Source organism: Motacilla alba, chromosome 10 (assembly GCF_015832195.1).
Source record: "Motacilla alba alba isolate MOTALB_02 chromosome 10, Motacilla_alba_V1.0_pri, whole genome shotgun sequence".
NCBI lineage: Eukaryota > Metazoa > Chordata > Aves > Passeriformes > Motacillidae > Motacilla > Motacilla alba.
In genome coordinates this window covers 9,220,878-9,234,290 of record NC_052025.1, presented here as the reverse complement: position 1 = coordinate 9,234,290, position 13,413 = coordinate 9,220,878, and the positions used below count along the sequence as shown (strand labels likewise).

Below are 13,413 nucleotides of genomic sequence, written 5' to 3'. Positions count from 1 at the left end.
CTTCAATTGCCTTAAGAAAATATACCCATAACACAGTTAATTACATTTGTATTAATTTCACTTTTCAAGAACCCTGGCACATAGAAGAGGTACTGGAAATTCTTTAGCTATTTTGGAATACTAAGGAAGGAGCACTTGCTTTACTTGCCTCCTAACTTTGTATTTTGGGTCTTCAACTTTTTTATTTCTTTCCTTTCCCCAGATTGCAGCATCATATGGAAACGCTGTTTGCATTTTTGAACCACTTGGTATAAACTCTCATAAAAGAAATTGTGTAAGTATGTATTTCATAATTTTAATTCTGTTTAGACTCTTAGAAGTAGGAAAAGTCTGTCTGCCAGTTATTTTTATTATATTATGTCAGCACACAACAGGATAATGGATAAACACTTTCCACCATTCATAATTCAACTAGTTCCAAGTAATCTACAGAAATATTTGTATGAGGGACACATCCAGATCTGGTTTGCAGGGCACCCTGGGATGCACTTACATTTTACAGAACAATTTAAAAACATATTAAAATTAGATTTAGCAATCTACCACTTAATACTTTTGCAGCAGGCTTAATAGTAATTTCATATAGAAAGAAATGCCAATGTCTTTATTTTTTGCTGTTGATGTGAGAGTTTATCCTTGACTGTTTTTACACTACAGCAGCTGAAGTGTCAGTGGCTAAAAACTGGGCAATTCTTCCTCAGTTCTATGACCTACAACCTGGCCTGGGATCCTCAAGGTAATGCATCATTTGTGAAGTATTTGATCAACATTTGTAGTTAGAATGACATGAACACAAAATATTTTTAATGTAATAAAATGAGAGCTTGAATATGCAGATTTTAAATTACCTCTTCTCAGGCAGTGTTGCATAAAAATGTGAGGCTACAGTTAACATTTGTTAAGATGCTGTGCCAAGTGTTTGCATCTCTTATGTAAGATCTTAGTTTGGGAATCACAGTGCTAAGTTATTAACTGATTTAAATTGTCACTAATAATAATTTAAATAAAATTTTAGCACAATTGAAGTCAACAGTGTAACTAGACATGAATCTTTATAAGATGTCTGTGTATTTATTTGAGATATGAATAGCTATTAAGCATCTGCAACATTTATTAGTAAATACAATTCTATGATTCAAAGTTCTCCTTTTAACAACGCAAAAAGAGGAGCTAAATAAATAACCTTGGTGTTCTTTCTTGAAAGATACCATACATTCAAAATGTTTTAATAAAACCAGCTGGGTGAGATGATGGAATACCCTGTCATATTTAAAATGGACTGAAGTTTAGCATTCAACCTGTTCTGGATAATTCACAAAATATGATGAGAAGCTTAATCTTTCAACATACCTTCATCATCCTGGTTCCACAGCTTTGGTACCACTCTCTTTCAGGTAACAGGTTATTGACAGCAACAGACTTTTTGCAATTGTGGGCCCCTCCATCTGATGACATTCTAGAGGAAGATGAGGATGATGATGCCAGCAATCAGATCAAGGATGATAAAGTTCTCCCTGTTCTAAATGACTGGAAATGTATCTGGCAGTGCAAGTGAGATAATTTTTGTTTTAAGACAAATTGCAATGCTACCTCACCTATATTTTAAAATGTGCTTTTAAATACCTTAAAATTCAAACAATATGAGTTTATTTCAAATAAAAAATCCTTGCTCCTGTTGAATCTAACCTAGGTTTGCTGTACTTAAACCAATTTTTTGAGCTGTCTTTTCAATAAAGTATGAACATACTTCTATGCTCCTGCTATTCAAAAAGTATGCTTAAAGAAACAACTTAACTTGCTCTTGTGTTCTGTAGGACTGCAACATCAGTACATTTGATGTCATGGTCTCCTGATGGTGAATATTTTGCAACAGCTGGGAAGGTAAAGACAAAAAATAATAATTGAGTTTTTGCAGTATTTTTCATTTGTTTGACAAAAGTAAGTAATGTGACTAGTCCTGGACCATACATTCTATTGTAATCTTAGCAAAGGTAAATTATGATCTCATGTAATCCTGTATTTTTGTGTAATTCCATGGATTTTAGCAGCAAGAAATTGGATTTATCTATGTACTCTTACTGAATACATGAATGAATAACAGTGATACAGACTTGTATGTATGTATGTGTTATATATATATATGTATATATATTTGGGCTTTTTTTAGATGTAGTATACTTAAATGAATTTTCAGATATACATAAACAATTTTTTCTACTTTGTTGAAAGTAATGAGATCATATGTGTAGAACACATACACATTTAAACTGGTATAATATGCACATGTCTGGATAAATTAGAGAAGGTTTTTATTCAGTGGATTCTGGGTTCAGTTATCAATTCTATTTCAGTTTGCAATACTTTTTGTCAAATCACTATTCAAGTTTTTAATTAATAATTCTCTTTAATGTCACCCTCTCATTTGAATAATTCCTTTTGGTTTACAAGTCTCAATAGGTAAGCACTTTTTGCTTGCACCTACTGTTAGTTGAACAGTGAGATGAATTTTAGTTCTGAGCCAAGTTTTCATGAACAATGCCAGAACAGCAGTTGCTTATTGCTTGTGATTTTCTTTTTGTTCATTTTTAATTATAGCTACCTAACCCCCTGACTTTTTTTATTGCTTTACCTAGGATGACTGCCTCTTGAAGGTTTGGTATCCTATGACTGGTTGGAAGTCATCTCTCCTGCCCCAAGAGAATGAAGAAAAGAAAAAAGGCTCAGAGGATGTGCAGTTTTCCTTTGTTTATTTGGCACATCCCCGAGCAGTGACAGGATTTTCCTGGCGGAACATCAGCAAGTACATGCCCAGGTTTGAAAGCTGCCTTTTTTCAAAAAGCAAGCAAGCCTTTGATCAGGTGTTCTTTTAACATTCTGCTTAATGTTTTGCCATCAAGAGCATGAGACTTCTCTTCTTATACTTTGAAGAAACAAAGCATACCAACATCTTCCCATTAACTTCTGTGTCACCAGGTTTAATAACGATAGTCATGTTAGCCTTCAGTTAGGGGAGAAGTAGAAATTTGGATAAAACAGTAACCTCTACATTCTTGTACGCTCCCCTAATTTTTGCTGTGTCTATGTAGCTAACTGAGTTACCCGGGCAGTAATTTTGCTGTCTCTGCCATCAGGGGGTTGGTCTGTAATGTGTTACTCACATCATGCCTCGATGGTGTCTGCCGGCTGTGGGCAGAGACGCTGCTACCCGAAGATACTCTCCTGGGGGAGCAGATCTGTGAAACCACCACTTCCAGCATCAGCAGCACCATCTCTCAGTCTGGAAAGCAAAAGGACACTATACAGCATGCACTAGAGGTACATGTAAATACTTAATTGGTGACATTTTTATTTCACAATTCTCAAAACTTTAAATATTTAAGGATATAGAGCTCTAAGAATGTATATTATGTAATACCTATATGCATAAGAGAATAATCTGAATTATTACATATCAGGTTTTGAAATCTATTACTAAATGCTGAAAAAGTCAGAGACTCCAACTCTTCATCCAGGCATCATGTTTTTAAAACTCAATTTACTTTTTCTATAGTTAACTAACAGTGATGAACAGACAATGTTTAATGTGGAATAGTAATAATGGTTTCATTCTGATTTGATCTGAAAGTCTGCAGTTATAAAGACAAAAGAGTAAATAAGCTCTTTTTAGTTACTTCATTGGATAATTTTGTTTCAGTGACAGTCTTATGTTCTTAGCAAGTCTATTAAGTTCACAGTAAGAGAAAACCTGTCTGTAGAAGCAGCTGCTCCTGGTCGACCTTAGCAAGCACCTTTTTCCCATGAGAAAGTGCATACCAAAGATCATCTGCAGCCATAAATACCTGTGTGAGAATGTTTCAATTAAGGTGTGTGGGATATGTGAGAGTGTCCAAGATAAAAGAGAAGGAAACATCTGTTCTGCCATTCAGTTCTGTGATCGGTCAGTCTCCTAATCACTGCCTGCGTAGTTGATCCTCCTTGTACACAGAATAAACATATAAATACTCAAGAGTGTTTAATAAAGACGATGCTGCTAGATGACAAAGCAGTGGTCTGTTATCCTCAACACTACACTATCAATATAAAACCAAGGAAAGAAAAGAAAACAAACACCCCACCACTCATTTGTAGACTATTACAATCAGATGAAGGTTTTATTTCTTAAATATCATGGCCATTAATAAATTGGGAACTTGGGACCAATTACACTTCAGGCTCTTAAATCAGTTGTGCTCTTTATATGCTCAGAAATTTTCAGTCATACAAAAATAATTCATTATAAAATTATATTACAAAAGTTACTGCTTTTAGATTGTTTTAATCTTGTTCATGAATGTTGTGCAAAATCCTGTGTATTTTTATGGTGTTGTTGAGTAGAGCTATTAAAGAAACCTTTAGAAGACTGTTAGAAGAGCTTTACTTTTGGGTAGATCAGATGTATGTATTACTAAACTGTGTTGAAATATATTTAAAATAATCCTTTTGAAATTAGTCTTCATTTCTTTGGTAGAAAGAAGCTATAAGCTTTATGTAAGTGTAACTTTTTACCTTACAGTGTTTTTGGTATTTCTTAATTTATTTTTTATAACTACAACAGACAATTCATCATTTGAAAAATATGAGAAAAGGACAAAGGAGATCGTCAGTTCTTGTTACCCACACGGATGTACTGCCAGATCAGCAGGGCACTCATGAAGTTCAGCGTCACATTTCCCATCAAGCAAATGCACTTGGTCACTTCCACATAGCAGCAAGCATCAACCCTAATACAGGTGAAATACAACGATTTATTAGGCTGCAATAATGTATTTGCACAACATGAAAAAAATAAAGGAAGCTGAGCTTTGCCTCATGAAATAGAGGGAACTTGTAGGAAGTCTGTTATTTGGCATAGAGTTTTTTAAGACAAATGAAGCTGAATTTATTCTGAATACATTCAGCACCTTTCTGAGCAAATTAAATTCATCTTTGCAGATCAGAAGGCAAAAAAAGCAGAAATTTCTAGTCTGGTTGGTGTTTGATTCTTGGGTTTGGGGGGCCATGGTATATGACAAATAGAGTAATTGCATCCTACAGAATGTAGTGATTGAAAAAGAGCCTGTATCAGGGTCTTTTGGTGGGAAACAGCTGATTTTTATAGAATAGTGCAGAATATTTTAAAAGAAGAGAAAGATTAAAGAGCAGTGACGTGCTTTACCTAAAATCCATACACGAAAGTCAACACTGCAACATATGAAACTGAGCAGTTAGAACCACTAAATATCATTTACCATTCACATAAGAATAAATTTTCATGTAAATTTATTGACCTTAAAATATCTTTACTGTTTGCATTACAATTGGATGTAAAATCTTGATCTTTACCTTTTTTAATCTTGCATGCACAAACTATGTTATACCTAAAATAAGTGAAATGTGTGTGTGCACATACATATATGAATAAAACGATGTGTGGTTAATATATAGCTTTATATACTTTTATATAGTTTAATACATAGGTTTTTTATTTGTTTCAAAATGTCCACAGATATTCCTTCGGTGTTGGCTGGAACTGCTTTTAATATAGATGAAGGCAGTGGAGGCTTTGTTGTCCACTGGCTGAATAATAAAGAATTTCATTTTACATCCTCTATTGAAGTATTCATGCAGCATCTAAGACAAATTTCAGAACAACAACTCGAACAAGATTTTGATATTGAAGCTGAAGAGGAAGAAGAAACAGAAGAAAAAGAAAAAGGCTTACATATGAAGTTAGATCATGGTTAGTAATCTGGTTAGTTCTATTCAGCTAGTACTATTATTAGATTTAAAAATACTGTGTTTTGAATGGAAACTGCTAGGGAAATCTTTGCATAAAATAGCATATTTCTGTTGCAGATTTGTCTATAGACAGAGAATCAGAGACAGGGACTGGCACAGGCTCTTCAGAACATGAAGATGGAGAAAGAGAGGGAAGCCCCAAAACATCTCTGCTGGCGGGCCCACGCCTGCCTCTGCCGACTGTTTTGTTGGACCGGAAAATCGACTTGCTCCTAACGGAATGGAACAGGAATCCAGATATGCTTTTTACTATCCATCCTGTTGATGGTACCTTCCTGGTGTGGCATGTGAAGTATTTAGATGAATACACTCCAGGCATCTTTCGACAAGTTCAGGTATGGTATATTTGAAATGGTTTTATTATTTTTGATGTTAACAAACATAGAGTTTAAACATCAGTAGCAGTTCCATTTTAAGTAGTTCCTGTAAAATAGTTTATTTTACTTCCTGTAAAATAAATAGCATTTATTCAGGCTGAAGCTGAGTTCATATATTCTAATTTTTTCCTTTTTTCTTTTTTTTTAGGTTTCATTTTCTTCTAGGATTCCTGTTGCATTTCCATCTGGAGATGCTAGCTCCCTTAGCAAAAATATTATGATGTATGCCTGCCCTGTCTTTGTAAAAGACAGCAGCAGTGCTGCGCAGCAGAAAACAATGGACTTTCCAGATAATACTCTAGCAAGTAAAGGACCAAGCTTTGCCCAGGACAGTGCAAATGTGAATATAATTTCTCCTGTGGTAATGATGATTTCCAAACACATAGATGGCTCTCTAAACCAGTGGGCAGTTACTTTTGCCGATAAATCAGCTTTCACTACTGTGCTAACTGTATCCCATAAGTTCAGGTACTGTGGACACCGTTTTCACCTCAATGATCTGGCCTGCCATTCTGTTTTACCATTGCTGCTGACGTCTTCTCATCACAATGCTCTGTTAACTCCTGAGTCAGACACTTCCTGGGACTCCGACATGATAAACAGGATGATGGATCCTATTAAACATAAGAGAGGTTCTTCTAAGCAGCAACTTAAAAATGCAGCAACCCGTACATTCCATGACCCAAATGCAATCTACAGTGAGCTGATTCTGTGGCGAGTAGACCCCATAGGACCTTTATCCTACACTGGAGGAGTGTCTGAGCTGGCTCGAATTAACTCTCTTCACACCTCTGCTTTCTCTAACGTAGCCTGGCTTCCGACACTAATTCCCAGCTATTGCCTTGGTGAGTATACTGGCATGGTTCCATAGAGAGTTAACACTGTGAGTTGTAGAATTAATTTGTTACAATAAATTACTCTTTTATTTGGAGTATATTTACATTTAGTTTTCAAAAATTTCCTTTTACTGTGCAAATTAAGCATTTTTACTTTGTTTGTGGCTAAGCTACTGCAAATCATTTGCCATGGTCTGAATGTGTCTGCAGTCCCTGTGGATCAGCTGACACTCAGGAACTCCTTTGTGTGAGTAAGCACTCCTTGCTCCCCCAGAGAACAAGATGCTGCCTTTCCCCAGTGCTTCAGGCAGCTTCCTTGAGTGCCCTCTGCATTGATGTGGTTTGCAAATGCAAGTGTGCTGATGGCTTAGGGTGCTGGCCACGTGCAGCTGCAGGGGCAGTGGCTTGAACAGAGCTACTATTTGGACCACCTGAACAACAGAACTATAGGGGAAGATTTCCAGCCAAAATTGGCGTTATCAAATTCCTTTAACATCCTGGCTAAAAACTGCTTAGAAGGTCCTGAAACAGTACTGAAGTTCTTCAGACCACCAGAAGCTCACAAAAGCCCGGCTGGAACCCAGGATATTTATAAATAAATAGACTACACTAACTTTACAGAACTGCAAAGAACACTTTTTCAGAGCTTAGACTGTACAGCATCTGATGTTTGATGCCCTTGGCCAATTCTTCAGTTTTTGTTTTTAATTTTAGGGCTTTCCATTGCAATTAAGAAAATTACTTCTACAAATGTTATTCTATCCAGCCACACAGATACTTATTTTCTAATTATCATAAAGATGCTGTTGTAGAAGTTGTCATCTTTATATACAGTAGTAAAAGACATTCGTACTGTGGGTGTAACATTAAATTTTATACTAATGCAAAGTCATAAAAACATAATATATTTAATTTAAAATAAAACAAATTCATTTTCTCTGCTTGCACAGTAACATTCTGGGCTTTCTGTATCACACAGTGTTCTAAACACCAATAATGAGCTGCATTCTTGTAGTTTGGAAGAAAATGTATATCAGAGTGTCAAGCCTGTTGTATATACTGTTGAAAAGCAAAACATTATAAAAGATATAAAAAAATATTTTATTCAGAACTGTAGACAGATCTGTTTCTCCCTCCACTTTTATATCTGCACTTTCAACTGCAGGGCAGAAGGGAATATTCATAGAGGTTAATTTCATGTAAAGAGCCTAGGGTCAATAAACAAGGAAGAAAGCTATGGCTGAATAGTTTCCCCTTAGACTCCTACCCTAAATTGTCTGTTACAACCTTGTTAATCTGCAGTTGGCTCTTCCAAGCAATGTCCTGGAGGTGACAGTGAATCAAACATCGCCACAGTAAAGAATGGCAGCGTTCCTTTAGGTGTACTACAGACTGGGGCTTGTGTGAATAGTGTTTGTAAACATACATGAATTCAGCTTAGATTATTGAACCCTTTTCAGGAGTTCTGGGTACATTCATGAACAGAAAGGGAATTATGTCAAAGTTCAAATTATGTTGTATTAATGCACATATTTGCTTAGGATTTTTGCTTCAATGCTTTATGAAAATTATATTTGAAGCATGTTCTGAGAATTGTAATAGACTGCCTGATGCCACTGACTGCCATTTTTTTCTTCATGAACTTTTTTGTGTCTTCAATTAGGTACCTATTGCAACTCTGCTAGTGCTTGCTTTGTTGCATCAGATGGCAAAAACCTGAGGCTCTATCAAGCTGTTGTAGATGCACGAAAACTTCTGGATGAATTATCTGACCCTGAATCATCTGTAAGTTTTATGTAGCAATGGGTTGATTTGAAAGTGTTAAAAAACAACTAATGTAACTCACCTTTTCCCCCTTCCAGTGGTTTGTCTTCCTTTAGTTCTGTGTCATTTTTGTGCCATTCCATGTATAGCTCTTATGCATTACATCTTGCATAGTTGCATGTTTTGCAGCTGTCTTTAAACATTAGCAGAAAAAATGCAGCTGTTATTACTAAAAGTGTCTGCAATGAACCAAAATTTCCCATACAAGTTTCCCCAACCTGTGGCAGGTGGGAAAAAGAAAAACAGAATTTCTTAGTTTGTCCTTTCAGAGGAAGGTGAGAACAGAAGAGCAAGGCTGAGGTGTATCCATTAAGTTAACATCTATATATGAGGAAGGGCAGAGATGGTGGGATATAAGGGAATCAGCTAAGGGTCATATTAGCTTTCTTTTTTTTTTTTTTTTTTTGATAACTATTTTTTTCATTATTTTACTGTTATTGTATAAAGAAATACGCCTTTAATTTTTCCCCATTCTTCTGTTACCTTGTAAACCATCTTGCAAGACAGGGCCTCTCAGTATTCAGATCAGTCTGAAGAATCTGTTCTCGGAGCAGTGACTATGAACATTCCAGCAAAAATCAATAGAGCTTTCAGCATATATATAAGCTGTACTGAAGATGTTTTCTACATGTTGTGACAAAACCTGAAGTGTGAAAAAGAAGTGAAAGGGTATATTGTTTCTCATTGCACAGACATATTATGTGGCGTTATGCAAGGATAAATCTTTAAATTAGCAGTGTTTAGCTTCCATAAAAACTGATGTTTCATCCCCATGAAGAGCTACTGACTCACAACAGTGCACATGCTTTGATAAATACATTATTCATGAGTGTCAAAGTGACAACTGCAAGAACTCTGCTATGGTTTGTGCCAACAAGAAAAAATTGAAGCATCAGTTTATCATAAGCAACTGCAGTTTTCTTCTGTCCAAAGGAAAAATATACTAATTCTACTTATTTTTCTCTGTTTCAGAAACTTATTGGGGAGGTGTTTAATATTGTAAGCCAACAATCTACTGCTCGACCAGGATGTATCATTGAGCTCGATGCAATAACTAACAAAGTAAATAAATTGTTGACTCTTTAGGGTATCACATAAGGGTGTTTCATAACTTTGTTTGTTAATTAGCCTAATCTGTTGAAAAGACATAAAAGAGATGACATTTTTCTAGGGTGACAATGACTGCCTTGAACTTTTGTGAATATTGAGGTACCTTGAGCATTTTACTAAGCCAACTTTTTGTTACCTGCTAAGAGCTCAAAGTTCATTTTTAGAGTAAAGCTGTATTTTCTAAGCATAATTATTGAAGAAAACAAAACTTTAGTAAAGAATGGTTTCCATGGTATCATAATTTAAAGGAAATAATTACAATCCCCACAAACCCAAACAAACAAAAATAACTTTTACAATAACTTTTAAAAGCTCAAACCTAATAACTAGATCTAACTATCCAAAATGTAAGAATGATAGCCAGGTATGACTTCAAGCTTTTTGTGTTTGTATTGTAAAATAAATTTATAAATTAACACAGCTATACTTCTCAATCACTGAGCAGGTAGGATAATTGAATCTTCTTCTTACTCAGTTATTTTGATGATATATATGATATATGCTCCAGTGTTGTTTTCTGTTAGTAGCTTGTAAAAAGTGAGTTTTAGCAATTTTAATTAGAAAACTGTGGAGTTTTGACATTTTTAAATAAGTGTTTCTCTATTGTCAATAAATTTCTGTGTCTTTTATGTATCAATAACATATAATCTTCAAATTTAAGTTCAGATTTGCAAAACATTTTCCTATAATTTTTATAAATGAATACAAGGAATACCATCTTGTTTCTCTGAGAAAAAAAGAAAAAAAGGTGTTTTGCAGCATAACTTTGCCATTACTGTATTTTTAGGGATGTATTTTTCCTTACCAGCAGGGAAGGATCTCACCATGAGCAGCCTTCTCTGCAGCGAGGTAGAGTTACAGCAAAGAAATATGTTGCTGTCAGAAAAGACAGATGTTAAGATATCTGAGAGAAGGAAAATCTGCAATTTGTTCCCTTTTTCAGATTTCCCAAGCAATTTGCTGCAGACATGTCCTCCCACTAAAGTGGGATAAAAGTCTGAGACTTTTTGCCACTGTTATTTATTCAACACCAAAGAAATAAAAATGAATCAGATACTAATTCATCTGTCAATAACTGCAGCAGAAGTGTCATTACAGAATCTGTCTGTCCTGGCAGACCTCGGTGAAATTATTTCAATATACCAATGATGAATTCTAGAACATGCTGTTCATAATATGAAAGGAAAATATTTGGGTTTTCTGGTGATAATTTTAAGCTTCATAAAAGAAAGTCTTCCTCATTGGTAACTAGATCACATAGAGAAAATAATTAATTGTATTTATACTAAATTTTGCGGTACTGTTCTGGAAGCATAACAATTGCTCAATGTTTCAGTGTGGCTCAAACACACAATTGCTTCATGTCTTCCAAGAAGACTTCATTTTGGGATACAAACCACATAAGGAGGATGCAGAAGGGAAGGAAACTGAGATATTTTTCCAGCCATCACAAGGTATAGCATAAACTATAACTAATATGAATTAAATTGGTACCAAAAATTGTTTTTCAGGAGTACTAAAATCTGGCTGGCATGTGGTAATTTAGTTTTAAATGGTAATCTGTAAAATTTTGTGAAATGGATGTTATGTATTGCTCATATGAATTATTGCTAAATAGTGTTAAACAAAGACTTTCTAATTGCTTAGAGTGAAACAGCTTGTATGACAAAGTACATTTTTGAAAGTGTTTATGTTGTATATAAATTGTGAACAGAATAGAAGCATGTTTTCTGCATCAATAGGTAGCTGCAGGTGATGATATCAATATATCTGGCTTTCAAGTTAACACAGTGGAAAGTCACTGGAAAGTTTGGTAGTAGACTTAAAACTTCAAAAGAAAAAGGAAGACAGGTAGAAGAGTCTTTATAATCTGGCAAAATAGTTCAAACTGAAAGGCAAATATCTAATAAATTAGATTTGCCATTAATACTCAGATTGTCTGTAAGTCAGTATCTATTTTGTAATTCTTCTGTTGTCATGAGGAATCAAAATGTCAATTAAAGCATGCTACTAATGATACTATTTCAACATTTTGTTTTATAATCTAACCATTTATTTCAAAGGTGAAAATGTGGTTTTTATTGTCAGTAGTTGTTAGAGAATCTTTTGCTATGGAAAAATATTTAGGTTAAATATAAATTTCATCACCCTTTATCAATATATATGTTTATATATTTTATATATGATATGTAAATTACAGGGTATCGTCCACCACCTTTCTCAGAGAAGTTCTACCTGGTAGTAATTGAAAAAGATAGTAGTGGCTGTTCTGTTCTTCAAATGTGGCATCTTCATCTCAAATCTGTGCAGGCCTGTTTAGGTGAGTGAATGATTGTAATTTTCTTAGACATTTCTATCATATTACTTAAAATAAAACAAACTTTGGTGCTTTATTATAAAACAAATTGTAAAATATGTTTTATATATTTATAAAGGTGAGTTTTTATTATAAAACAAATTGCCTTTGCCCAGCAGAAGCCTAAAAAACAAGAATCTTCAGAATAATATATCAATACAAGCAGTAAAGTTCCTTACAAATATTGACTGCATTCTATACTACTAACAATATAAAAATGTGTTCATGGGATGAGTAATGTACTTAAGCAGTGGCTTCATTATTTCAAACTATCAGTATTTCAGGTTGTTATGGATGTCTTAAATGAATAGTCACAGCATGCAATAAAACTGACACAGCATGCACACATCATATAATTATTTTGTGTGCAACTTGAGCTCTTGGAAAAACAAATAAATTTGATTATCAGATATTCATGCTTTGTCCTTACAAACAATATTTTAACACTGCTGGCATTTTTTTAATATAGCAAAACCAACTGAAGCATCTTCAGCAGATAATAAGCTTAGTGTACCTGAGCAGAAGACTATGGATTCTTCTCCAGATGTATCACCTGGCATAAGTCCCATACCACGATCTTCATCAATTGCTAATCTTCAGACTGCCAGTAAACTCATTCTGAGCTCCAGACTTGTGTATAGCCAACCCCTGGATCTTCCTGTTGGTGTGGAAGTAGTAAGAGCAACTCCTTCAGCAGGTAACTAACAATTTTTGCTCTGCAGTTGGTCCACTGATTTATCTTCTAGTTTATAAAATTGTACCTCCCCAGCCTATAAGATTCTGATTTTCTGATACAGAAAACACAGAGGACCAAAAAGGTGCTTTCAAACCATCGTGCCCATGTCATGTTACTCTTCTGTAAATGCATCAAGTCCCCACAGGAACGCTGTTCCTGAAACTTACTGCTCCAATAGTTGGAAATGTAACTTTTAGTGTTAATGAACAGTTTATATCCAGTTGCTCATTTGCCAGCATTCCTGTGTTTGATATATAGTGGGTTTTTTACCTGATGGGTTTTTTACCTTACTTACACATTCTGTTTGTCTTTGTATTCCTCTCATTGTTCTAAGAGCCCTTCTCTGAATCAGTTCTA

At 34.8% G+C, this 13,413-nt stretch overlaps 1 protein-coding gene across 4 annotated transcripts in view; it reads left to right on the top strand.

The window, feature by feature from the left end:
• The window catches only part of DMXL2 (Dmx like 2), a 48,096-nt gene that overhangs the window by 9,770 nt on the left and 24,913 nt on the right, over positions 1–13,413 (top strand). For all 4 annotated transcript variants that reach the window (XM_038146786.1, XM_038146784.1, XM_038146785.1 and 1 more), the window contains exons 3-17: positions 203–274; positions 658–736; positions 1,395–1,551; positions 1,815–1,881; positions 2,634–2,812; positions 3,132–3,315; positions 4,595–4,769; positions 5,525–5,758; positions 5,875–6,152; positions 6,343–7,039; positions 8,694–8,815; positions 9,827–9,916; positions 11,301–11,418; positions 12,165–12,284; positions 12,790–13,017. In XM_038146786.1, coding sequence (XP_038002714.1) covers positions 203–274; positions 658–736; positions 1,395–1,551; positions 1,815–1,881; positions 2,634–2,812; positions 3,132–3,315; positions 4,595–4,769; positions 5,525–5,758; positions 5,875–6,152; positions 6,343–7,039; positions 8,694–8,815; positions 9,827–9,916; positions 11,301–11,418; positions 12,165–12,284; positions 12,790–13,017 — 2,800 coding nt within the window. The remainder of the gene's footprint in view (positions 1–202; positions 275–657; positions 737–1,394; positions 1,552–1,814; positions 1,882–2,633; positions 2,813–3,131; positions 3,316–4,594; positions 4,770–5,524; positions 5,759–5,874; positions 6,153–6,342; positions 7,040–8,693; positions 8,816–9,826; positions 9,917–11,300; positions 11,419–12,164; positions 12,285–12,789; positions 13,018–13,413) is intronic.